This window comes from Mauremys mutica, chromosome 8 (assembly GCF_020497125.1).
Source record: "Mauremys mutica isolate MM-2020 ecotype Southern chromosome 8, ASM2049712v1, whole genome shotgun sequence".
NCBI classification, from domain to species: Eukaryota; Metazoa; Chordata; order Testudines; family Geoemydidae; genus Mauremys; species Mauremys mutica.
Genome location: NC_059079.1, coordinates 62992133 through 63020077, shown reverse-complemented (window position 1 = coordinate 63020077; position 27945 = coordinate 62992133). Strand labels below are relative to the sequence as shown.

Genomic DNA, 27945 nt, shown 5'->3' with positions numbered 1-27945 from the left:
TCCTGCAGAGACAGTTTGTCGAGCACTTTGGGATCCTCTGGGATGAAAGGAAGTATAGAAATTCAGTGATAATGAATGCTACGTATAGCAGTGAACTGTCAGGGATGGAAGAGACTCAAAGTATTCGGGTGGGGGAACCTCAGTCAGCGAGACAAACAGAAAGATGCTTTCTCAACCTGCTGCTTGTTTGCAAATAATCTGTTCCCCACCGCCTATCTGAGCAATGTCTCAGTGCATCCAACTGATGAGCAAGGAGCAATGCTTAGTGCTGTTCACACCCGAGAAACATCGCCAAAAAAAGCCACCTTTTATGCATTTTTTTTAACCATTAGCCAACTTACCATCCCCACATAACACCCCTCCAGGCCAAATCCTCCTCCTCTCCCCCCAAAACCAGCCAGCAAATCCCCTACGCCCCTGAACTGAAAGTGGAGCCATATCGCACGGCCCCCGTCTGTGTCACCACAGGTTCTGACTTTCTAATGCTCTGTCAAGGGTCACTTGGGTCCCCCCGTCAGTTCTGCTGCTGGCCTGTAGTACCTGGCTGACCAGAGTGGGGGCGCTTTACCAGGCCCTGGGGCTTGTATGTGGCTCTTGAGACTGCTCTTCCTTTGTCACCCTCCACCTCCCCTTAATAGCAACTCCCCCAATATTTTGACTTAACCCAGAATGCTGATATTTTCAAAGACTTCCCTGGCTTTAACAAGCTCAGCCTCTCCTCGGGGGTATTTTAATTTATACAAAAGTATCATATCTTATCACGATCAGCCTCTGATTCAGTTATTCTTCAGTATTAAAAAGCCAGAAAGGGAATAAATTCAGCGAACATAGAAATTAATGTGGAACGATGGGATCTTTCATCTGGCATTTTCGAGCACAGTTTTTGCAATGGGCTTATGTAATCAGACATAATTATCTGCACATGTTCAGTTGCATTACTTCACAAAGCCGCCTGGCTCTGCCTCGTGACGTCAGGTCTCTGTGCTAAGCCTTAATGTCCCTTTTTCTCAGCACAGCTGAATTAAAAGGAAGGTAAAAGCAATGAGCCAAGCCTTCCGCCACGTCTCTCTCCATGCATGGTGGCGTTCTCTCTCTACATCCCTGCTTTGGTGGATTTTTGTATTTATTTCGTCCATCCCAATGATATGCAGGTCTTGATTTGCTGCCTAACCTGGGAAATCTCTAATTTCAGCCGGTGTTTGGCTCTATAAAGGAAACACAAGTGGGATCAAACCAAGGGGCTTCCCTTTGTGCAAGCTGGTCGCAGACTGAGAGATCGGAGATGGCTGGATGCCACGTCCCACCTGAGCACCCCAACGTTTGGGTTTGAAAGCCTTTCTGTGTGCAGCTTCACAAAATGGAGAGAAAGTGAGTGAGCCCAAGGAGGCTGTTTTAATGCTTCCACTCATATCATATCTTCTTCCCAGCGCCTTTGTTTCAAAATGACATGAACTCATGGCGAATGCCTGGCAGGGCCAAGGGTGTCCTGCCCATTCCCCGAATGAAGGTGGCTAGTTTGGAACAGATCCCCTTGGGTGGGCTGTGTATGGATCCGGAAGGCTATCTGGAGAGACAGGGAGGGGTCTAAACCCTTCACCTCTCCTCTGCCCCCACCGCCAATGGATTCCTTTGCTCTCCCTCCCTCTTTTCCCAAGTCAGATACACCAAAAACAAAAACCACATTGCAAACACCTTTCCCTCTTCCGAGCACCCCCAGCCTGATTTCGTGACCTCTAAAAGGTCCAGAGAAAAACAAAACAACCACTCCTCGAGAACAGCCTCCTTTTCCAGGCTGCCCTCTTGTCCCCGCTTGCTGTCACTGCCGCTGAGATGGCGGACGATTGATCTGAGAAATGAAGTTGGATTGCTGTCCCGAATCTACACTCGGTTCTCCTTGTGTCTGTCTGATCGATTTCACTCTGTACGACACAGCTTGTCGCTATGAATTTTCATGCTACTCGGGAGCCGCCAGCGCACCCAAGAACAAGTAGAAGATGGTTTTTACCCTCCCCCCCTTTTTATCATCATCATCATCATCATTTTTTGGCTTTAGACACCGACTAGGGGAAGGGTTATTTTTGGACCATGGCTCTGTCCATGATGGGCTCTGGCCATTGGCCTCCTTGTGGAGATTTCAAGGGCTGGCTCGTGGTGACATTCCCTACCACTGTTCTACTAGGTGTCACCTGTTTAGCAGCTCCTCTCAGCTGAACGCATGTGGCCGCAGGTGCCTTGCAAACGCTGATCGTGTCTGACAGGCCTAGACGCCAGCTGCCTGCATGAAGCCTGCCCAATCGCCACTTTTTGTGGGCAGAACTCTGCCGTTGGCGTGACCGATACAGAAGCAATAAACTAGGTGACCGTAAAGCTAAGACAAGTGCTACTAAGTGGCATTCTGAGCCCTATGGCTTTGAAATAATTGGGAGTGAGAGAACAAAAATGAAACACAAAAAAAAAAGAAAAAGAAAAACAAGCCTATTTTTCTTACACTGATGCCCTGCGGACTATACATCTGACTTGCTGCGAGCCCGTCATTGTATCCTCCTGTCTGGCTGATAACATGGCGAAGGGTATCCACCTAAACAGACCAACAACAACAAAAAAGAGAAAATTAGAGACAGAGAGAGATTATTAGGCAAAGCCACTCTGGTTTGTATTTCAGCATGTTATCAAAAACCCAAACATCGCGATCATTTGCAGGGCGGCTTTTGGGACGGAAGATGGAGGACGTCGTCCTCCCGCCCTCCCCCGCCTCTTCCCCCCCCCCCCCAGCATTGTCACTCTCGGTTGTCAGTTCTGAGCATTGCAACAAAGACAGTGGGGAGGAAAGAAAACTCAAGGGGGGGGCGGTCAGTTCCTTGCTGCAGCTAACTCAGTGATTATGCACACGAAGGCAACTCTAGCTCCCCTTCCCTCTTTCTGCCCCTCCATGCTTCAACCCGCTGGCATGCCCATGTCAACCGAAGAGACGCAAAGTCTAGGTGAACATCATTCATGTGACTCCTTTGCTTGTTTCCGGAGGGCACAGAATGTGTGCAAACTTACCATGGCAATAGATCACCATCCCTCCCCCACCTTGCCTTGCTGCTTCCCTCCCCCAATTACCATCCCAAGCCACAAGCTGGCTGATGCCCGTCAATGACACCTTGCTCTTTATCCAGGGTGACAACAGGGATGGTTTAGAAACTCTCTTTGCCACTGTGGAAATGTTTGAGTGGGCATCACCTCCCGCCAGCTGCAAAGCCCTGACTGCCTACTGGACCCATGGAGTTGTAGTGGGTGGATGGGAAGCGAGAAGTCTATAGAAAACGTTATGTGCATCTAAGATAATTAGCAGGCATGACCCGCTGTTGTCCAAAGCTGTTAACGCTCCTGAAATGATGCCCAAAGCCCTTCCCTGTCTCATCAGACTCGAGAGGGGCTGCATGGCTGCCTAAACCTGCGCTGTTGGTTGTTAATTAAAACAGGGCGTATTTGTACATTTCAGCATTGCTCTCCTTTCAGCAGACACCGAACTTCAGCATCAAACGAACGAGTGGAAGCCTTGCAAATGAGACGCCAGTACGAACATCTGGTCCCGTCCCTTGAAAAATAAAGCAAGCGAGCTAGATCTTGGCTAATTTCATTTGAGCACATGCCTGTTCTTTTAAACCTCTCCTAACGCAAACTAACAAGCCAGAGCCAAATGCATTCACAAAGTGTGGGCAAGATTCCCCAAGACAATGGTTTTTTTTTGGTTTGGTGGGGGTCGGGAGGTTTTTCCTGTTGGTTTGTCTGATTGGTTTGTTTGCACCATTTCAGATTTCTCTTTTGGGACCAGAGTGGGAAATGCCAATACAATCAAGGGCTCTTCCAACACTAACGCATTCACTGGCAGCACATCGGATGGGTCCCTACCTGTGACTGCACGTTGGCTCCAACCTGGGCCCCTTGGTAAGAATCCCCATTGAGTGACTGCACGCTCATGAACAAATCTCCAGAGTTTGACATGTTAAAAGAACTGGAAGAACCTGGAAAGGAAAGAGTGAGGCACCTGAATCATAGAAAGGAAAAGGATCCACCCCGCAACTCTCAGCCAAGAGGAAGGAACAACATGCAAAGCAACCCCAAAACGAAAACAAAACACACAGTAGGTTAGTAGTATGAAGAACAGAGCAAGCAAAAAAAAAAAAAAAGGGTGCAAACTTGAGGTTATACAAAGCCACACATTATTACATCTCAACATAAGGCTTGTCCTTTAACAGCTTCCCAACTTGGGGGGCAGGAGGTGGATATTTTCAAAACCCAGCCTAGGGGACTGGGATGCCCAATTCCCATTCATCTGAGCACATCCAAAACCTTTAGGCAGTTTTGTGCAGCTTAGCTCATAAAGGGCAGATTGTTTACGCGCCCCTGGGACAGAACTCCCACAGATGTTCATAGAAGGTCTGCTGGTGAGCCGAGTGTGGAATGTGCTTTCGAGGAGGTTAGGTTATAAAAGAAAGTATGCTGCTCCCTCCACGATAAATCCATTACTGGACAACTTCATCAGGTGGGGCTAGCAGCCATCTATGAGCTAAGGTTCACGAGGACGGGAAGGCATCGCATAGCCTTCTCTTAACATCCTTTGGCATCCCACACTTCCATTCTGGCAGATTATAGTCATTAGTTAGGCAACACAAGCACCCACGATGGCCCATCAGAGGATCTCCTAACCCTTTCCATGCCAGCTGCCTAGCAACAGTGAACTCTGCAAGCAAATTACAGACCAGGGATCCCTCCGCATGCACTAGTCGCCACTGCTAATAATAGAGACAACTGGGTGGGCCAGAAAAATGTCTTTGCAGAAACAAGGTTTTCTGCTTCCATCTCTGAGGCACCTGACCACCTCCCCCGCCCACTGACCAGAGGAAACAAAACCACTGCACAACTGGAACGCATGGAAAAAAATGGTTTCCCGGGATTATTTCAAAACTCTCGTGCAGCTCAGCGCATTAAGTGAGAAAGCTCAACGTGCAAGGTTGGGTTATAAACATGACGTTCGCCTGGCAAGGGGGAGACTTCAAGGGCCCAGGTCAGCTCCACTGCACTGATCCAACCCCAAGCTGCTCAAATTTCAATCCCCACCCCCCGCAAACCCAGATCGGCAACCATCGTCTTGGCGGAATTGCCCAGCAATGAGTCATGCGTAAGCTCTGAAACAAATCGACAGCCCAGGTCCCTCCTCCTGTCATGGAGAGGGAGTGAATAATCCCGCCCAGGGAGGCTCTTCTGATGGAGCCTGCTTCCGAGAAGGTGTCAGGAAGTCAATTGGTGAGAATTTGGCCAATGCAGGTGTTAGCTCTTGAAGTGTCTCTTCACAAAGGCCTCCCATATGTGACTGTAGAAGGTCTAAAAATTAAGGGGAGCCAGGAAGATCACTCAGCTATAAAAGCCTGACCTAAAGTCCACCGTAGCCAGCAGAAAGACTCTCCTTGACATCGGTGGATCAGACCCTAAATGTGCTTGGAAAGAACACAGCCAGTAAAGGCTACAGTAACCGTATTGCTGTGAAACACTGCCCAGTATGTTGCAGAGAATAATCCAAGAATAAGAAACAATAGGAACAACTCAGCCGATAGCAATACTGAAACCTCCACATCTCTTGCTTAGCAGGCAAAGAACTTCCATTTCCATTCTGCACCCGGGGTTATTATTTGAAAGGTAAAAGTATATGATTACTTTGCATTCATATCATATTTTTCCTCTGAGAATCGCCAAGCACTTTGCCAACCTCAATGAATTTAGCCTCACACGTGGTAGGAGAGAATTGTTATTTCCCCTTTAATAGCTGGCACAGAGAGGTGAAATGATATTCTCAAGGGCACGCAGCAAGTAAGTGGCAGAGACAGGAGCAGAACCCAAATCTCTGCCGCTGCTTCCTGCACTAACCACTAGACAACACTCCCTCCCCAAGTGGCGAGGGATTATTCTATCTCCACCAGGGCAACTATTTTATTCCATACACCCCCACTGCCGGTTTAAAATAAATAAATCAATAAATACAACATACACCTCACTGATATTTGATTGAAAGTTAACAAACCAGACAGTACAATGGAGAAAAATAAAATAAACAGCTGCAAACTCTAATTCTGAATAGCGGCAGTGTCTTGGCAATCATGAGGGCGCGCGAGAGGCCATTTGGAAGATATACACTGCTACTGGCACAGAGTCTTCTTACAATAGATGTGCCTACATAAATGTTAAATATGTCTTGCTCCTGATGGAGATGCAACCATAAATATGCACATACCAAATGTGCTGCATGTACGGATGCATTTGCATCAGAGCAGTAATTGCCGAGATAGCCCTTTCTGCTGTCGGTAGTGCTGTTTCAGCATTCTGCTGTCTATGTACAAGCCATGTATGAAAATGATGAGGCCCAGAGTCTCGGAGAAGCAGCTGAGAGAGGCTAATACACTGGTGTGGGAGAGGGGGAAAGAAGTGCCATCAGAATGAAGACTCCAGTGGCATCCATGAGGTTAGGAGGTACTATCTAAATGCACCAATCAGAAGGGGCTCCATCACAGATCTAATCTTTCACTCTAAAGGTCCCATGTTATGGAGCTCAAGCTTTTGAAGTGTCACTGCAGCCTGATCTGGGACTCCACAAGAACTGATATGTAACAACGGACATTTAGCTTGCAAGTTCTTTGGGGCAGGGTTCTTTGCTTTGATACATGTTCATACAGAGCCTAGCACAAAGAGTCCCTGAGCCCTGCATGGGATTCTTGGGTGCTATCCTAATACAAACCATAACACTAATTAATTAACAGGAAAAGCACCTGTAGCAGCTGCTGCTGTTTAGCATCTGTGCTTTATCAGATGATAACCCAAGACATTTGCACCACTCGTCCCTTAGCTGGCTTCCCATCAGTAACGTCCCAGTTCCATTCTCTTCATTGGCTTCCCATCCATCCTCTCTTCTTCCATCGCTTTCACTGGCTTATTTCCCACAATGACTGAAGTGTGTGGTGGGGGGGTATGGTCACCGTTCACACATCCTTGAAGAGTACCACCTCCAAGGAGGATGACGAACTGTGATCTGAGGAAGTACCACTAGTTGCAATGGGAGGAAAATAAATATTAAATTTGGGGTGAAGGTTGGACCGTGACGGGGCTTCAGCCTCCCATAGAAAGTGATGGAAGCTTAGACACTTGGTCCATTTAAAACCAGTCAGTTTAAGGCACTGGGGAACATGCAGTAGAGGAAAGCCTGTATGGGCCAAGGTGAGATTAACTTTGTCATCATGGCAAATCCCAAAGGGACATCGCCTCCTTGTAGATCGTGTGCCACCTGGATCAATCATGCAGGATACTGGAATAGCCCTTTCGCAAGGTTTCATTTAGTCATTTTTGCCTTTGTGGCAGAGATGCTGTTGCCCGTTTCAGGTACAAGGGCAATTGACCAGGTTGTTGTCGGTGGTAGGTTTCAGCATCAACTTGAATGCACCGATCCCAGATGGGAGATTAACTAGACATGTCTAAACAGGTCTTTTCCACCTCTAATTCCGGTGATCTCCACATCCAATTCCCAATTGCTCCCTAATATTCAAACGTCTTCATGACTTGCTCATTGCCAATCCTTCTCCCTCATTTCCACTTGCTTCAACTTCCTTGCTGTCCCACCTCTCTATTCCCAACTGCCCCTCATCACGCCTCAATCCCACACTGAATCCTACATTTCATAGTAACATCAGAACGCCCATACTGGGTCAGACCAAAGGTCCATCTATAAAATTGGGACTGTCTCGATATTTAGGTGTTTGTCCCGCATCCCGACCACTTTTTTTTTTTTTTTTTGCTCCGCTGGCGGCACTCCACTTTTTTTTTTTTTTTTGGCTCCACCGGCAGCACACCCGATATTTTCTTCCTCTCATCTGGTCACCCTAGTATAAATCATTGTTCTGCCCATGGTAGCGAAAATCACATGTGTAGCATCAAGTCACAACTTTGTCTGCTGAGCCATACCATGAAACACTCCGGACACTAATAATGTGATGGGCTTTTATCACACTGAGCCCATCTAAGTCATCACTGCCCAGATGAAACCTGGGGTCAGGAGTTCTGCTTGCAGCTACACGTGTGTGACTGCCGTTTAAAGTCAACGGGAGCTGCATGTCTCTGTTGACAAGCAGAATTTGGCACCAGACATGCAAAATACTTTTCTCAGCGTTTCTACCACCATCTAGTATGATGGAAGAACCCATCCTAGGCTGGTGACTTCAGTGGAAGTCTGACAATTGACATCTCACTTATTTGGCCTCATTGTTTTTTGGCTTCCTTTTTGCACTTCACACTTAACACGGACAGTGAAACTTGATATTATTTACCCAGCGCTGCAAGTGCAAAGGGCACCTGAACGTCTGATGATACAGCTCCCATGCTGAAGAGCTTACCCTGGATTTCCACCTAATGTGACCAAAAACTATCACAAAGGACAGAGGAAGGCAGAGGTAACAGAAGACAAGAGGCTCAGCAGCAATCAGATAAGGCAGAAGGCTTGTTGGCTTTTCGGGCTTGTTACAGACAAAGTGGATGTTGGTTTCCCAATGGTGCAGTCCTCTCAAAGAGCAACATAAAAAGGAATCAGGGGCTCTGCAGCTGGTTTTCATCTGGACACCGCACTGACAAGGTGGGTGTCAGAGGTTCGTCAGCGCTTCTGAGCCCAGAGAGCTCAGCCTGCGTGCCCTGGGAGGGGGCCAGGTGGCTGAGGGTGGGGCATAAGCGGATCTCAGGATGGGGGCTGGATAGATGCGATCCCTACCCTTGTCCATGTGTTGCTGAGTTCTTCGACTCAACAGAAGCACCAAGCTCCAGCAGTGTGGGCACCCCCAAGGAAAGCAGCATGAGTAACATTAAATGGCTTCCCATGCCCACCGCTCTACGACGCCCGTCTTTGCTCCGCATTCCCTTCCAGTTCCAACGCCTGGTCCTTGTGCTCAAGGCTCTGCAAAGCTCCATGCCTTCAGCCCATCTCTAGTGGCTCGTTTCTCCCCTGCGTAGGCCCTGCCAATTCCAATGCCGCCATGTCTCCTTAGTTCCCTCAAAGGGACCTAGGCCTGGAATATCCAGCCAGCGCACAACCTCCCTCTTCATCAAATCCCTCCTCAGCACCCCCATTTCCCATCATCCCTGAAACCTGCCCTGTGAACTGAAAATGTATCAAAACCCCAAACTGTGCCCCTTCGGTTCACTGTGCACGCCCCAACTCCCTGCACCCCTCCCTCTTTGTCACTGGCCATTTAAATTGGGGCAAGGACCCTACAGGATCTCCATGTACAGCACCAGGCCCGTCCATGCCACCGTTCAATAAATTCACCATTAGACAGGCAACATACTGAGCTCTGCCCACATTTGTCTCCCAGTCATTTCTCCCCTTGCACCTTCAGTCTGTCGCACTCCGGACTGATACCCACTCATCGCTCACTCTTGTACCGTCTGTCTACCTGCTACAATGATCACCATCAGCTGCTGCGGCCTCGGGGCTCAGCACAATACAGACCTGCCACAGCCGAGCTGGCTGCTGCGGTCGCAGGCACAGGACTGGGTGTCCAGGAGCCATAAAGGAAGGTGCTTTTGCAGCAGGCAGGTAAACATTGCCTCTTCCTCGCCCAGCACGGCCGCCCTCCCAGACCCTAACCATGCTGGCTGCAGCTCACGTTGCAAGCTGCCTGGATCGAACGGGCAGACGGTGCAGCTACACTAGCCCATTTGGAGCATCCAAAAGGGGTCATCGGGGTCTGTTGCACTTTTTATGGTTCTTGGCACCAAACTCCAACCCTCTAAGGACTGAGCAGGACTCTATACGCCTCTTAATCAGCCAAAGGCACCACTCCCTAGTCTGTGACGCTCCCAGGCCAGGGAATACCAGCACTAATTCTACCTCTCCTTGCCCGCTTACCTACCCGTGTCTCAGCTCCGGAGGGGTTCTCTTTGACACCTCATCAGTTCTTCTGCGGGGCAACCTCTCCTTGCAACTTACCCTGTCTCCTGATACTGTGGAAAGGGGAGCGAGGGGCATGGGTGGTGGTGGTAGGGGAAAGTGGGGTACAGGGGAGCCCTGCAGAGATGGCATTTCTATGCTGATCTCTTCCCAAAACAGGAGACCACGGGTGACATACTGGTAGCCTCTTGTGTCCATGCCTACTTGTGCATATACACAATGCAGTTGGTTGCCATGCCATCCCGTCGGCTACTCCCAGTTCTGCTCAGCACTGTAATTAATCATCTAACACTAGTGCTGCTGTAGCATTTGGCTGCCCAACTCAGCATCCCGGCCTCATTGTGCTAGGCGCTGTATAATCATGCTCCCTGCCTTGCTCGCTGACAGAACTGAGAAGACAGTGAGATGCAAAGGGCAGTGGGGAGTGGGGATACAACGTGGATAGACATTTGCCATTTTGTTTTTGTTATTAGATCGATCAAGGGCCAGTGATGCCCAGCGACCTCTTAGCCTAGCCTCCGTTACCTGGCTGATTTCTTAGAGGCAGAGGTGGGTGTGCAAGAAGCCCGTCATGTTAAAACATATGTGCTAACGCGGGGATGAGCTGCACATACAGTAAGGCAGGGCTGCCCTGCCAGAAACTAAAAAGGGAGGACTGGCGGGCTCATGGAGCGTGTAACACAGCCTTTGACATCTAGCCACCAGTCTGGAGCCAACCCAGATCGATAGTAGCTCCTCGGTGCGAAATGAATTGGGTGGGTCTTGCCCCAGTTCCTAGCAGGCAGGCGTCCCCCATTAGGAAAACTACCCTCGCGTTTGGTCCTAATTAGCCATGGGACTGAACTTGCTTCCCACCTCCGAATGCAGATTTCTGCAGCTCAGGGCAGAGATGATTTCCTGGGGTGGCATCTGGGGGAAGTTTGCGCTGCTGTAGCTTTTCTGCACTCACAGAGGACGGCAGCGCACAGAGCAGCTAGACTGGCATCTCCCCCCCAGCACACGCTCCCCGTCCAAACATCACAGGCTGACGGAAAGAAAGCTCGGACGTTCCAGAAGGGAAAGGGGAAGCCAGACCCTAAGAGTGCTACCGTGGTGAAACTGACAAAGCTGTCAGTCACGGGGAAGAGATGATAGGGGCCTCCTGGGGAGCAGAGAGAGGATCTGGCATGGCAGGAGGATGCTCTTAGCTGAAGAGACAGGGCGATGCTTGGGGGAGGGAGGATGCTCTGAAACATGGGGTCTAGAGAGATGAGCGGATGGTATTTACCTCAGCAGTGACTCACACAGTCAAGTCACCTGGCTTCTGCTCTCCAATTACACTCCAGAGATGCTGCTCAGCAATCAAAGGCCCACAGTGTCTGACTCACAAGGGCCTCTGCTGGCAATAGGGCAATCACTGGGGCCCAGGAATCATAGCCAGGCATAGTGCTGCCTCTTGCTGCCCTGCCAGTACCCGTGGATCCTATCCCAGAAGGATGGAGGGTAACTTCTGAGACCATTAGCAACAGTCTTCTCAGGAGAAGCTAACACGAGAGAGACCAGCGCACACTGACAAACCTGGGTCATGTTTGAGAAAGGGTCAGGATTGGGGCTTTCCCCCACCATTGAAAAGGGAAGAAGCAGCTAGGGTCTTTGGCCACAGGACAAAGTAAGTCCAACAATCAGTGTATTGCTAAACCCCCTATCACTCCTCTTAAGCTGCTGTGAAAAGGCACTGGAAGATAGTGATGTATTTTTATCTGTGAGGGTACCCTCCCCTCAACAGATAGGTGAACTATGTCCCAACAGATAGGTGAACAGATAGGTGCATTACGGCAGGCCTGGGTGCATACAATAGATGCAGGTAGAAAACCAACATTACTTTGCGCTTCTCCAGTGCCATCTGTGGAGCTCGCAACATTTTATAGATGCTAATTAACCAAGCCTTGCAATCCCCATAAGAAGCATCATTAATCCCAGCAGATGGGGAAACTGAGGCTCGTGGAGGGGAGGGGACTTTCCCCAGGTCACGGAGACCTTGCTAAAAGCACACAGAAGATTTTTGTGGCATGGTGGTGAGTGTCCCTCCTACGTTAGCACTTCCTCCAGCGCTAGCACCAGCATGCAGCAATGTTGGTAGAAGAAGGGTACATGATTTTGGGATGTAGACACACATCTTGGGAGAGTCAGAAACAAGACCAAGGAGTCCAAGTCCTATGCTTTAACCACAGGACTTGAAAGTGTAGGATCTTCATAGTTTACTGCAGGGTCTGGACAATTTACACTCATTACACAGCCATGCTCCTGCCTGTGGGGAATGTTACAGGAAGAGAGCCGCATTGCACCATTATTCAACTGGGGCAGCCACTGGAGGTATGGCTGTTATGCTGGATATGGGCCAGATCTAAAGCCCACTGAAGTCGATTGAAGACTTTCTCTTGGCTTCCATGGGCTTTGGATCAGGCTCAAATTGGGCAAATAGGAGAAGAGTGAAAATCGCACACCTTGGCTACAAGTTTGTGTGGATTCTGGACTCTGATATTCACAACCTCCAATTTGAAAAAGAATATTATTAAATATAACACACACACACACACACACACACACACACAGAGCTAAATTTACTCCATGCCTTTAAAAAGGGGAGTTGCCACCATCAGAAGGCCCAGTCTGTTCTGCAAATGGATCTCAAGTAAAAACAGCTAAGTGATTAAAAGAATGTAGAAGTTTACAAATTTTTAGAAGTATTTGAAAGAAAAAAGGTGTGGAAGCCATCTAGTACATCCCTACAATAACAAACCAGTGAGTGCACCCTGACCCTCTTGAGCAACCCTACAATAACAAACCAGTGGGTGCAGCCTGAGCCTTTTGAGCAACCCTACACAAACCTGCATGCATGATGAGGAGAGAGCACAGAATCACAGGAATTGCTGGTCACACTTGTGGTCCACCTAGTCCAGTGCCCTGCCTCTGACAGTGGCTAGTACCGGAGGCTACAGAGGAAGGGGTGAGAAACAATGTAGTGGGGCAGTTATGGGATAACCTGATCTCCAGGGAAACCTAACCCCCAATAGTTAGGGGCTGTTTTGTGCTCTGAACCATAAATGGTTTATATCCTAAACAAAACTGTAGCTCACATGGAACCATTTAGAACCCTCCACATGGGTCAGCAGTAGGGCTTGGGTGCAGATCTTTAGATCCATAGCATGGGATGTGAGCTAAAGGAGTAACTGATAAAAATCCAGCAAGGACACAGATTGGAGTTTCAAGCTCCAGACGGATTGTTTGGAGAAAGAGTGAGTAGTGGGTTTTTTTTTTTTTTTGGTTGCAATCATGGTTCCCTCACTATCTGACGTGATATTTACTTTATTTGATTGAACCTTTGTCCTGTTTTCCCTATCCTCCTCCCATTTCTACCTTTGTGTTCGATGTCTGTCTAATTCTCGGGGTCAAGACCACGTTTCTTTAGGTCGCCTGAAAATGCCATACCAAGTACTGGCATGATGTCAGGTTTCCTAAGAAGAAGAAATAGTTTCACTGATACCAAAATATCCCAATTCCGGTTTAACATCTCTGCTGGCCCTGCATTCAGAAGCATACCTGAGATCAGCCCACTTCATGCACTGGAGAAAGGGGTACCATAATCACAGACCGAGTTGAATGATACAGAACCAAATGTATTCACACTTCCCTCCTTTAAGCAAAATAAGCATATACAGATATATAATTTATATATAAAGAGAATTTAAATCACATGGCAGCCATCAAGTTAACCTCTGTTTCTTTTAATTAGGTCTCAAATCTCCCATCGCTTTGAACAATCAGTACAAAGCACCTAAAAATGTCCTGTTTGGAGTAATGGTGATTCTATGTGGTGGCACTGTGCACACATCACCACTAGAATTAAACAGTGGGCACGTCATAGTTCTTTAGCAGAAGAGTTGAAATCTGGGTAAGAGGAATTGATCAAACATACATTTGTCCCTTAAAGCAAATGAAATGAAAACCACAATAAACAGCTAAGGAAGGGGAGAAGTGGGGGACGGAAAAACCAACCCACTTCAAGGATTTCCTTGAAGACAGAAGATCTCACCCAATACTGATACTAAAGGAAAATAAAATTCACACAGAACACATACTTGCAGGTGATCCAGACATTATGGTGTGAGCAGCCAAAAAATTGAAGTATAAAAGTCCACACAAAACAGACTGAAAATAGCATGATCTGGAACATCCTGTAAGTGTTGGGTCTTTTTTTTTTTTTTTTTTTTAAATCAGGGTCACTCATGCTTTCAGTCCCTGGTGAAGTAAATCAATTGTGCACGGACAATTTTTTTTCTCCTGAGGAGCAAGCAACTCAAGCGAATTTTTAATCCATGCAAAACCCCCAACACGTTACCGTCGGTTACACAGCATGATCACATCGCTTTTACAAACGAAAAAACAGAACGGAAAAAAAAATGAAAAAAATTAAATCCATATTTTTTCTTTGTTGTTGTTGTTTTGTTGTTGTTGTAAAAATTACATAAAAACCAACCAACCGAAAAAAGAAAACGGAAAAAAGAAAAGAAAAGAAAACAGATATTAAAGGAAAAAACAAACAAACAACAAAAAAAAAACGAACAATAACAACCCAAAAAAAAAAAACTAACCAGCTGAATTGGGAGTTGAGGGTGAGTTAGCTTGGCTTCCATGGGCTGACACATTTGTAGCAGTGACAGCCGTTTTGGCAGCATAAATATTGGCTTCCTCTTGAAATTTACCTATGTTCTTCTTGTACCGGATTCGCTTATTTCCAAACCAGTTTGATACCTAGAGCGAGTTCAAGAAAAGACAGAAAAGTTAACATTTCACCTTTAACACATTTTGGTGGGGACACGGGGGAGGGTTAGAAATGGGGAATAAAGCAATTTAAAGCATTGCAGTTTTTTCTAAAAGCTTTGCAAGGAAAAGATTCCACCTGCTGACTCCATCCCAACCCCGGTGAACCCCAGAGCAGTATAAAGTCAATAAAACCGATGCAGAGGCGAGCACATGCCTGTACTTTCAACTTCCATTAAGGGCACACTGTCAAGATAACAATATTGCCAACCCCTAGCATTCCACAATCACGAGACAGGTTCCAGAAATCAAGAGACTGGCTTAGAAATCATGAGATTTAAAATAAATCAGGGTGAGGGCCTTCATTTCCCTTCTGGGATTTGAGCCTCTAGGGTGCACGCAGGTCATGTTTTAAAGCTTTACTCTGCCACTATGAGGGCTGTAAGCTTACTTACAAAAGCTGAGATTCTCCCGTAATCACAGGACTCCAGGAGCTGTCTTTTAATGGGAGCCTAGCACCTGCTTGTGCCTTTGAATACTCCCCCGAGACCATTATTAAACGTGTTAGGATTTTAAAAATCTAATTTGCTTTTCATCATTTATCTTGCTGATTTCCACTCAACCTAGCCTGGTCAGTTTCACTTCCTGGTTCTCAAGGCTGCTGGGTTCAGGGTCCCTGCACTGAAGAGAAAGATTTTCATTTTTTAAATAAACCGTTTCAGCTGAATGATCTAAGTACCCAGGAAACTCTTCTGTTCTGATTTGATTGGGTTAACTCCAGTGCCTGGCTCCTCTAAACAAAATGAAACCTTGTGCCTAAAACTAAGCTGTCCGTGTCCCTTTCATGAGAATGCCAGTCCCATGCACTAGGAAGCTATGCTTCCCCCCAACACACACTCAATCACACCCTGGTTTAATGCTCTCTCCATCACAGTAGCATGTGCTGCTTTTTGGAGCACATCCCAGAAGAATTTACAGGTACAGCTGCTGCATTGGTTACTCTGGTCTGGTCTACACACACAGTTTTACCAATATAACTCAAGGTTTAGCTAAATCAGGGCAAAACCTGTATGGACACTCTTAATCCAATTTAAACCTGGTTTATATCAATTGAGCTTGCATCAGTTAATAATACTGGTGCAAATTCTGTGTGTAGGCCAGGATTCCAATTGAAGGAGACAGAAAATGGAGATTGTTAGGGGCTTTGCTGTCCGCTTCTTTTGGTTCTGATTTCAATCGGCGCCCCATTTCATGACACTGCCAGGTGGTCGCAATCCCAAGCTGTCAGCTCAGATCATGCATCCCCAACCCAGATGCAGAGGTGGGAAAGTTTGCAAGAGCAGCCATCAATGGAGGTGTTTCAAGAGAACTTTGCAGCGTCTGCTGCGTGCATGGCGCCTCGACTGTCTACAGATTTTCAGAATGAGACAGGTTGAACTATGATTTATAAATACAGACTGAACTTCTTCAGAAGTAATTAAGGAAATGGAAAACTATGGGCCAGATCAGTGGCTGGCGTAAATTGGTGGAGTTCCATTGAAGTCGACATCAGTTGAGGATCTGGCCCTATGCAATGAATCTGTCTCAGAGAGCACCATGGAGAGATATTAACAGCTAGGCTCTAATTGATTAATTGCAATTAGTCTCCATTGAGGATTTTAAAGAACGTAGCTTTGAGTCAATTGCATAAAGATTTGTGGTGGGCAACCCCCAAAGGGTTTGGATAAGCACCCGAAAGTTTAGAGTCTGGATGTTCATCTGAAATATATGAAATTCTTGAGTTGGCAAAATCGGGCTGCATTTCTCACTAAAACAAGCTCTCTGAAAGTTTCTGATACTTTGTGGTGTGTCTCAATCCTGGCCCATGCAGTCCCATTTGGAACCAGGCAGCATTATTAACAATAGTCTCTTTCCTCACTTACACTGTGTGTTGCACCCATCAACCTCAAAGCACTTTATAAAAGCAGGCAAGTATCATTCTCATTGGGCAAATGGGGAAACTGCAGCAGAGAAAGGTGTCATACCACAAGTCAGTGGTAATGCTGGGGACAGTACCCAGATCTCTTGACTTCCCTTCTGGTGCCATTTATGAAACCAGCACTAAGGGTAACCACAGATATGGAACTGAAACCAGCACAGAACTTTTAAAAATATTGGAAAGATTTGAGCTTGAGTTTTGGAAGTATGTTTTGGGTGTCTTCTGGTTTTATCTGGAGTTCTCCCTCCAGAAAGGTCAGTTGTGGCAAAAATGAATAGGTTCCCAAGGACTGTTCAAAACAGGGCTGGAATAAACCGGACTCTGTTTTTTGAAGGCTGAAAGTCCATTGACCTGGTGTCTTTGTCATTGGATTTATCTCCGGTTGTGATACCAAAAGAGGATGGGGACCTAATCAGACATGTCCCCGTCCCCTTATTATACCAATGGCATTCCCTACTTCCAGATCTTTAATGGATCATTATGAAGGTTGCAGGGTGCAATTCTCATGGATGTGTATATTGAGACTTATCTGCATAGTTAAAAGATTCAGGAAAGATCTGAGCAACTTGGGTCTACAATCTTGAGCTGGAACTCTAGAGTTCTGGACTTCCTTTTCCTTCCAATTGTGTGCCATGGAGCTGGGACTCTTGGCATTTTGGTGCTTCCACTTCCAGATGGAGTCCAAGAGTGCGGAGGCCATGGCAGGAATAACGGGAGCTTGGGACGGGGGGACAGTTGGCTGAATTTGTTCTCATCTCAGGAGAGGTTCCTGGTTTGAGGCTGAAGGTCTGAGGACGGTGATAGGAGACTTCTGATTTAATCGACGCGGGGTGGCTCATCCATATCAAGTCCCAACAGCAGGGTCAACAGACACAGAGCTGCTAGGGTCAGCTGTAAACTCCCCTTTTATGGGAACTCGTTTCTGGAAGCTCAGTGAGCATGGCGACCGTCCTATCAGTATGCCCCCTAATAATCCCTCTCCCTCTGGCCTGGAGCACTCTCCCTGCCATGCCATATTTGTTGGTGTTGGTGGAGCGCCCGTCGGCTTCCTGGAAACAGAAGTGCTTCAATATGCCGGACTAGATAGACACAGACAGACCCCCAAGTGCCTTCTCCTGTACTTGCTCTCAGCAATCTCTTGGGACTGACCTGCCCTCATGCATCAGGCACAGTTATGTTTAACTATGGGGTGAATGGGAGTGGGGATAGGCCACTGTTCAGGAAGTGCTAAGTACCACCCTCTGAAAATCAAGTGCCCCGTCAACCTTCTAGTTGGAAACCCCAAATTACTCATCACTATTGAACATCTTGGCCTCACTTTTCGAAATCATGGCCATCTCGTACAGGATTTCCCCAGACAAGTCCATCTGTGTTGGCACCCTGCCTTCTGAGTACATCAGTTCAAGCTATTGATCCATCTAGCCAGGAATCCTATTTTATGCTAACCAGATCAGATCTGTGGCCCATCTAATCTGGTATCCTGCCTCTATGCATAAACCCATTACTGGAAAAGTCCAATATTCCATCTACTTTGGTGTGTCACCTCCTAGACCAGTTAGCCAGTCTTCTGTAGGCTAGTCCTGTCCCTTAGGTTGCTACTCTGAATTAGGATTATGGCGATTCAGCTGAGACTTTTGTCCCATTCTAAATGCTGGATATTTGGTCACTGGTATCCAGCTAGTGTTTTGCACTCACTGAATAACTGCTGCTTGTTTCATTGCATGGAAAAAAGATAAATAATCCCTCCTGTTTTCTACGATGCCTTCCATCTGCAGGGATCCCAAAGTCCTTGATAAACTTTGCACAGAAATCCCCTGGCACACCATTGCAATGAGGCTACCTCCGGAGGGGATGGCAGCAGCTATTTAACAATGCACAGTAACACTGCACTGGAAGGGAAAAACATATCCAGCTGAGACTGAGGGGTGAATTTCAGGAGGCAGAATGGAACTACTGAGATTATAAATTGGCCATGAGATGGGAGTTAACAGCCTAACTCTTGCAAAAAGGGTCATGGCTCCTTTAATAACCTCCAGTTGTCAGGAACGCTTCCACTTCTGAGTCATAGGGAAGAGAGCCAATGATTGGTTCACTGACACCCCTTTCAGCAAGATCCAGGCTTTCCTTTGAGGCCTAACACTGAAGTTATGGAAATGGGATGTCTTGTTAAAAAAGCTCACTCAGAAGATAAGGGCTTGACGCAGAAATCACTGGGTGAGGTTCTGCCTGTGCCACGCAGGAGGTCAGACTAGATGATCACAATGGTCCTTTCTGGTCTTACAATCTATGAATTTAGGAGCTAAGGTAATTGTGTTTGCTTTGCGAGAGCTGAGAGGAGCACAGCCCAAGGCAGTATGTACTGAGGCAGTTACAGTGCAGGGAGATTATGTGTCTTCACGTAGTTTCCAAAGGGGTATTCCATTGACGTGGTGCGGATAAGCACTCAACTTTTCTGTACTGCTTTGGTCTGAAAAACCATGCAGGGATGGAAATCCTTAGGAAAGCAGCAATGTTTCCTTATTTCAGTTTGCTCAGAAAGGTCGCAAGAACAGTTTTTCTCCTGGAAATCGGCTCTTTCTGCTCCAGGCACTAGGGAATGCAGAGATGGCATGCGAATTACAAAAAAGTGAATGGAACTTTGTTGGATCCCATAAAAACATCCAGGGTCAATTAAAAGTTCAGGATGAAACACCAGGACAGTGCTTGGTTTATTAGAACCAGCGTGCCCCATTTCCCATGTGTAACCTTGGGATGGACTGATGGTCATTTGGGTCTTCTAATGTATGTTGTTGATTGGAGGTCACTACATGAGCATTTAAGGAGCAATTAGCAAGATTCCCTCAGGATTACAGATGACTACAGTCTCCGGTTCGATGTTGTTCCTTCCAGAGAAACTGAACAGCCACGCTGGGTGGGGACCTGGCCCTAGTTACTGTTGTCATCTTCATGTGAACGTGTGACCCAAATGACACCACAAACCTGTCTGCGAACATGAGGGAGCACAAGATGGCTGACTCCCGGAAAGCATGTGGATTGGCTGTGGGCAAGACTACAAGAGGGCATGCTGATTGGTTCCAGACTTTTCAGCCTCTGGCAGCCAAATACAGTAGGAGGATCAGGGGAGGATGGAGGGAAGGAAGGGGCTGAGCATAATTGACAACCAAGAACGTGGCGGTTGCAAATTAGACACTCAACTGCTCTGCTCAAGCCTTGCATCAGCTTGCTGGTCAATGCTATATGCCCCAGGGCACAGAGGCTATTCACCTGCCCCTTTCATTACATGGGCACACCTTGGGGTGTAGCTAGTGAATATCCTGTTTCCATACAAAAATTGCACGTGCCAGCAGATGAGAGAGGCATTGCATTCAGCAAATACAAGAGTAATTACCCTCTATGCCTTTAGATGTAAAGAAACAACCCTGCAAATCCAGCCCCCAATCTCCAGCCATGAGACCCTCAAACCAGAAACCCCACTCTACCACGGCCTCCTTCCTGGTCCTTGCTCACACAGCTCCTCAAGCAAACCCCTGCCAAGCCCCACGTGTGTTTGTTAGTTGTTCTCTAGCTTGTGAGGCCAGGCATTGCCCAAACATAGCACATGCCCCAGAAATCTCTTGGTCGCCTTGCTCAGCTCTCACTCTGCCACCTTCCCCACCCCCCAGCATGCTCCCCTCAACCTCTACCGCTTAAATTCCACATTGGCTCTATTCTGCAAAGTCCCAGCCAGCCCCTGCCCTGTCCATCTCCATCCCTTCCAGGTGATTGCCCTAATACTTCCCCTCCCAATCCACATTTCTTCCTCAATGGGCCTTGTCCCCCATTGTTCCATATAGCCTCCAATTATTCTCTTGCTACCAATCTAGCAGTCACCCCGCAATTCACCCACCACCACTGTGGAGATCAGTAAAGAGACGCTTGCCTGGTTATTTGTGCCCTGCTGGAGAAACGCGAGGCCGTTATTTTGGTGCTACTCCCTTTGCCCATCCCCTTACCTGTGAGACTGTGATGCCGCACTTCTTGGCTAGCTCTTCTTTGGCTTCCTCACTAGGGTAAGGGTTGCTGAGATGGGAATAGAAATACTCATTCAGGATTTCCGTAGCCTGTTTGTTGAAGTTTCGTCTCTTCCGCCTTAGCAAGGAGAAAATGGAACAGAATCAGGGCCAAGGCTCCAGAAAGAGGGAAAGCGCTCTGGGGATGGGAATCATATTTTGCAGTTCCACGAGGCCTCTTGCCTCTCCATTGCAAAGTACTTTGCAAACCTCCTCTACTCAAACTTTGCAATACCTTGCGAGGGAAGCTCTGGACCCACCTGGCCTCTGACCTGCCTCCCCCCGGCCAGTGCCCTGGTTAGGAGGTTGGCCCCCAGGTGGGCTGGTGAAGGAGACTGCATGACACGGTAGTCAGGGTGGGCTGGGGATTTGATCCACTTGCGTCTCAAACCACATTAGCCCGTCTGTTCTGGTCCCTTGCCTTCATACTGGATCAGATCCATTGGTTGTCCCACCTCTGCCAGACCAGAGCAGATCTTTGCAGTGTCTGCTCTGTCTAAAGGCCAACATGAGAGATGAGACCGCCCCCCCGCCCCCCAAAAACGTTTTCTCTCAGGCGGGAGATGGGAGAACTCACCGCGCATCTAGAAATCGGGAGCGCAGGATCATGACGGCTTCGCACGTGCTCTGCTTGAGCTGCATCTGGATGGAGCTGAATTTGCGGTGGATGATGCTGACCATCCGCTCAATCTCCTTTGGTGAGATGGGCCGGGTCCGGCTCTGCTCGCGCAGGAGGTTCATCACGTGGGTGGTGAATTCGTTGCACGCCTGGGACGGCAAGAAAAACAAAAGAAACCCCGGGATCGGAGGGTCATTCGGCCGTGTTCAAGACTATATGGTGCCAGCAAGCCAGGTAAGGACACCAGCCCAGGGCCCCCACGGAGCACCACAGCAACCAGCTAACGAGATCTAGCCACCCAGCCACGACATGACACCGAACCCGTTTCCATAGTGTCGATCACTTCCCCTTTCCACGGTGGGGATCAAGCTGCCTGCAACTTCAGCCCTGAGGCGGTGGTGAGGGTTTCTAAAGGAAAGAGCCTTAAATTGGGCCAGGGAGGAGATGAAACTGGGCCCAACCCTTTAGAGTATCCCTAGAGGCCAGGCGAAGAGGACCTGTTGGGTCATGTAGAGTTTAATTCACAGCCCATTGAGGAAAGACTCTCACTGACTTCAATGGGCTTTGGATCAGGCCCCTTGTCCACTTGCCAGCTTGTGTGGGATTATTCCCCCCCCCCCGCTTTTTTTTTTTTAAGTGTTTTGTCCAGTCTAGGATTTAAAAATGACCCAAGTAGTGGAGCTTCCACCTTAAGACGACTATAACGTACCCTCTCATCTCTACACTATCTCCCTGATGCTTAACCTCCATCGTCCTCTGCTCGCTTCCATCCCCGGAACTCTGGGTCCTCCTTGGACCACTCTAACCAAGCCCTCTCCTTCCTGAGCGCTCTCATCCTTCTACCAGCGACAGACAGTCGCAGTAGGGCCTTCCCTTCATCATGGCTGCACACGGTCAGCTTTTAACCCTTCTTCAGTTTAGGAGCCCTCCTGCCCCTGGATCTATGTGGCTGCCCTTCCCTCAGCTCCCTTCCATTCCTCTGTATCTGTCTGGTGATAGGCTGCCTGCCAGGGAAACAGATTAAGTGAGAAAGAGGAGAAAAACATCCAGCGATAAACTGCGCAGCCAGCATCTGAGACAGCAATGGGGAGTCACTGCACAGAATACAGAACAGAACGGGTGGTTGGGCAGAGGCCTTGGGAGCTTTAAGAGGGATCAGAAAGGAAGGATGGTCCAGTGGGTTGGGTGTTGGTCTGGGACTCTGGAGACTTGGGTTCAAGCATCTCTTCTGCCACAGGCTCCCTGTGTGGCCTCAGGCAAATCAGTTAGTTGCTCTGTGCCTCAGTTTCCCCATCTGTAACAGAATTAATAGCGCTTCCCTACCTTGTAGTGGTGCTGTGAGGATAAATACAGTAGGCGCTCAGACACTTGGGAGGCCACATAATCCATAGCTGGCCCAAACCCTTCTCTCTAATTAGCTATCAGCTTTAGAACAGGCCCTGATTAACACATATTGGTACTTCACTTTGAAGATGCAAAGAGTTTTGTAAATGCTAATTACTATTACTGCTGATCCTCACACCAGGCCTGGGAATGGCTGTAGAACTGTGCACACCTAGGCGGGCAGGCAGGGAAGGCGTTCAAAGCTGCAGCGGGGGAAAGGGAGAACTGTCCCACTCTGAATGACTAAGGAAGGGAAAGGAAGAGTCTTCCATCGGAGGTCATTAGGACAGAGATATAGGGAACGAGGAGGCCAGGCTAGGCTGGCTCTCCATAGATAAGAGTAAAAAGTTCTCTCTTCTGCCAGGCAGAGAATGAGCTTTCAGGGTAGGCTGCCAAACCCAAACTGAGCAGGCGAGGAGGAGTTGATGCTGTTTCCTTGCTGCTGGGGGAATGGGAGAAGCTGGGCTGCATAAAGCCTTTTGTTTGGGACAAAGGCTGAAAAAACCCTACCCTCTATTACTTTTGCTTTGGGGTTGGCTGGAGGAGCCAGAAAAATATAGGATTTGCCGTGTCAGATCAGAACCACGGTCCTCTCAGTCTGGTAGCCATACTGATCCCTTCATCCCTGACATACTGGATCAGACCAACATCTCGACCAGTCTGGTATCCCACCTCCTTCCATTCACAGGCAGGCCAACAGTCTGACTATACTGGCCTGCAATCCTGCCGAAGTACCCAGTGCCTCATGAGACCAGCTCTCCCATAATGAAACGTGGTTTGCTGTGCAATGGGGTGCCCGGGAGCTGGCAACTCCTTCTTGATTTAAGCCCACCCAGGATCAGCTGCTGTTCTGGTGCACGCGAGGTGCCCTGTCCTAACGCTGTCTGTGCTACAAATGTTACTTATGGATGGTCCCAGGTCTCAGAGCGCTTGCCCCTCAGGCGGGGGAGAGAGGTGCCAAAAGACAGGATGGTGAGAGTGGGCCAGAAACAAGCGTGGGAAGCAGCGGGTGCTGGTGGCTCAAATGCACCTTAGGCTGCCGACACGGGGAACGGTTAATTCTGCAGGCATGCAGGTCCCAGAGACAGGGGGCAGAGTCAGAGCCCCCAAAACGACCCACATCAAGTGGCTGCGGGCGCTGAAGTGACACAGACCTGCTGCAGGTTTCCAGCACATCTGATAACAAGTCAATAATGATAATAATTAAAGCAGTGCAGACAGGCGCCCTGACATGAAAGGGCAAGCAGGTAATCACTGGAATTAGTGTGCTGACGGCACAGCACCGCCCCGCTGTGTGTGCTCCCACCACCCGTGGTCCCCCGCTCCTCTCATGCCCACGGGTGATGTTTGTTTTTAAAACATTTTCTCAGTCTACTGCTTCAGATGCTGGATGCCGGCAGGTCCGTGCAGCCAGGGGCTGCTGGGCCAGAGGAAAGCAAACCACTTAGCAACACAGATGACAGCCCGGCTCTGAAAGGGAGGTGACCTGCAAAGATGAAGAGGAAAAGCAACGAGTTGCTGAAGAACTTCACTGCTCTGTGCTGAAAGCAGGGCTGGCTGGGCTGGGCCTCACGCCTTGGGGCCCCCGGAGAGGCATGCAACACACCCGCTTCACACGGGGCAAGTTGCTGTCTCTCTCCCCAGACCCATCCGAACAGGGTAGCTCACTGCCCTCGTGGCACCTGGGGCCCTGCTCTTGCTGGGCCTTGTAAATCATAAGGGTAGTCTTGGAGCAACCGCCCCAAAAGCCAGAACTCTCCAGCACTCGAGAGATGCCGTGAAGGGGAGGCTGCTACTGTGACAATCACCTGATTCACAGAACTGTAGAAATGTCAGGCTGGAAGGGACCTCAAGAGGTCATCAGGTCCAGCACTGAGGCAGGACCAAATCTACCTAGACAGTCCCTGACAGGTGTGTGTCCAGCCTGCTCTTAAAAGCCTCAGTCACAAGGATTTCACAGCCTCCCTTGCAAGCCTGTTCCGGAGCTTAACTCCCCTTAGAGACAGAAACCTGGTACCTACTATCTAACCTGAATCTCCCTTGCTGCAGATGAAGCCCATTCCTTCTTGTCCTACCTGCAGTGGATAGAGAGAACAATTGATCCCAATTCTCTCTATAACAGCCCGTAACACATCTGAAGACTGTTCTCAGGTCCCCCCATAAGTATTTTTCTCAAGACTAAACAGGGCCAGTCTTTTTAACATTCCCCATCATCCCATGGTGCTCTAAAGACATCAACTGTAGCTAACTACCCAGTAGATACAGCTAGTTGGTCAGAGCCCTCATGAAGGTTTCTGTACAGCAGAACCACTGGCCCCTATACAATCCACGTAAGTCGTGAGGAAATCTCTCTAGTCTGAGAGGTCTGCTATACCCTCTCCTGGCTGTTTACCTAGGTGCTGAAAGAGCCAGACCCATTCTTACAGACTCCAAGTAGTTTCAGCCTGCCTCATCTTTACATGCAAAAAACCATTATAGACAAAACTGCAGGGAAAAGCTGTGTTGAGTCACAGCAACATCAGGTCCCTGAGGTGAAGCCAGACACTGGACCTGTCCCAGCCAGCTCCTGTGTCCTGGGGCCAGCTTCCCTGCCAGCAGGACAGCTGTGACCTGGAGGGGACATCTACCCCACACCTTAGGCTCACGAGACCACCCATGTGCGTGATTTCAGGTCAGCGCAAACTGATGCTGTCGGGATGCAATGGTCACAAACCACATTCAGCCATCAAGATAAGAAATCAAAGCATTTGGAGCTCAGCAGCCACACAACTAGCCTGCCTAAAGCACAGCTGATTCTCCAAGCCCTGTCTGAACGTGGAAAATCTCAGCAGGCCTCACAACTCTCCCCCACAAAAGCCCTGGATCCTCTCAACCTACGGTCTCCTTGGGGGAGGGGGGGGAGACACCCAGTAGGTCCTCTGATGGCATCCCCCTGGGGCTTGTCACCTCTCTCTGCACTCCCACAGGGTGTGTAGGGCACTGCCATTGACAGGCTGCAGATGGATCCAATCACCTGCTGCACCATCTTGAACTGGGCTGAATTCTCTACGGCCACCAGTGCCGGCAGCTTGAGGATCTCTGGAAAGGGCTGCCTGAGCCCTGCCTCTGATCCTGAGGGGAGAACTGGAGAGGAAAAGCTGTTCTGATTCTCTGGCTCAGAGAGATGGCAGCTTGGTGGGACCCAGGACGCAGCAGGGAAGATCGAGATCGAGATCCTGGCCAAGGTGCCCTTCTCACTATCCCTTTCTGTGGCATTTCAAGGGCAAAGGTGGAACAATGTCAGGGCTCTTTGCACATGGAAAGTCATGATAGTGACTTTACGGCAGATCCCAGTTATCCAGAGGTCTTGGGAGACATTCTGAAAAGGCCAGACAGCCAGGGGACCTGGCCAGCAGGCTTTGATGTCCGAGCTGCAGGTCCTCTGCCCCAATTCGGACTCACGGCTTCCCTGTCAACAGCTGCCTGGGCTCCCCACAGCCACCTCAGCGGAAGGACAGGAAGTTGCATGGCAGGGATTCACTGCCCAAGTCTTTATCCACTAATCAGACTCCAACACAAAGATTAAAAATCAAACGTGAGGGGAAAACATCTGACCCTGGGAAAGCCACGAACTCCAGGAAAGCAGGACTTGGAAAGGCAAGGGTTACTTGACACATGCCGTCCACTTATACTTCCCACCTTTGCCCACCTACTGCGGTCAGATTCCCCTCACTGCTGGTTTTCCCAGCACAAAGAAGGGCTCAGCGGAGAGGGACTAGGCAGGAGTGCAGCTGGCAGGCTGTCCTCTGGTTGGGAGTAGTGTGTCCTGGCTTTGGGCAGCGAGAGACCTCATTTGATTGAGGGGAGATGGAGAAGGGGGCAATCAAGAGACACACCTTGCTGTCAGTCCAGAACACGGACAATGGAGTACATTTCTCTCGACAGTAAGTCCAATTTCCGCTGAGCCAATGGCTCATCGTCAGTTTCATAGCCAATGGTACGCAAGGGATGTAGCCAAAATGTTTTTTTCCCAATTTTTCAGAACCAAACACTCTCCCAGCTCTACTCCTGCAGAGCCATGCCTTATTTACTGAGACTGTTACCAGGTTCCTTGCTTTTAATGCCAGAAGAACCCATTGTTGTCTAGTGTGACCTCCTGCGTAACACAGGCCAGACCATTTCCTGTGTCTCATTCAATGTGCATCTTGTTCACCCTGTATAAATTCTCTCACTTAGTGCACACCCCCTACTCCAGTCAGTGGGTCCCCCTTTCCTCTACCTCCACCTCAATGGGACTGCCTGTCCTGCAGGCTTCATTGACTCTACAGCAAACTAGCAACAGAAACCTTCCTGCACAGTTCAGCAGAGGGGATAGCTTGTAGCTGCTCTCTTGAAAAGTACCTCAGCTCTCTTCCCAAGCACCTAGGGTATGTCTACATTAAACACAGCCCAAGCCTCCCTTCTGTCCACACACAAATCTGTCTGACTCTGGTCAGCAAGCACTCAAGACCAGATCCTAGGATCTTGCTAGGGGGTTGGCTCGGAGCCCAAGTCCTACTGAGATTTAGGTCCAAGCCCGGTCATGTTGTAGTGTGGAAGCAGCTCAAACCACTGCGTAGTGCAGTATGGATGTGTTAGCACAGCCCTGAGACCCAGGTCTGGCTATTGTAAGCCTGGGTTTACAGTGCAGTGTGCACGCTCAAGCAAAGGCTTGGAAACACTAAGTTCACAGACCCGGGTTTACAATGCAGTGTAGACACATTCCTATTGGGCAACAAAGGGGGCAGGGCTGGTTCAGTGCCCTTCCAATCCTTGTTTAAATGCAGCTACTCCACCACTGGTCACTGGCTCTCTGGAGATGGGGAGGTGTTGGTGCCGTTGTACAGGGCACTGGTGGGACCTCATCTGGAGTGCTGTGTGCGGTTCTGGTCGCCCGTGTTTGAGGAAGATGGATTCAGACTGGAGCGGGTTCGGAGAGGGGCTACTGGGATGATCCAAGGAGTGGAAAACCTGCCATATGGAAGGAGACTCGGGGAGCTTGGCTTGTTTGGTCTAACCAGGGGAAGGCTGAGGAGATATGGTTGCTCTCTGTGAATATATCGGAGGAATGGATACCAGGGAGGGAGAGGAATTATTTGAGCTCAGTACCAATGTGGACATGGGAGTGGAT

General features: G+C 48.8%; 1 protein-coding gene across 12 annotated transcripts in view; it reads right to left on the bottom strand.

Moving 5' to 3' along the window:
- The window catches only part of PBX1 (PBX homeobox 1), a 239105-nt gene that overhangs the window by 14941 nt on the left and 196219 nt on the right, over positions 1–27945 (bottom strand). For 9 of the 12 annotated variants that reach the window (XM_045026001.1, XM_045026010.1, XM_045026007.1 and 6 more), the window contains 5 exons: positions 21372–21580; positions 20738–20873; positions 14599–14758; positions 3898–4010; positions 2489–2578 (listed from right to left, as the gene is read on the bottom strand). In XM_045026001.1, coding sequence (XP_044881936.1) covers positions 2489–2578; positions 3898–4010; positions 14599–14758; positions 20738–20873; positions 21372–21580 — 708 coding nt within the window. The remainder of the gene's footprint in view (positions 1–2488; positions 2579–3897; positions 4011–14598; positions 14759–20737; positions 20874–21371; positions 21581–27945) is intronic. The other 3 variants (XM_045026004.1, XM_045026002.1, XM_045026011.1) reach the window with 3 other exon arrangements.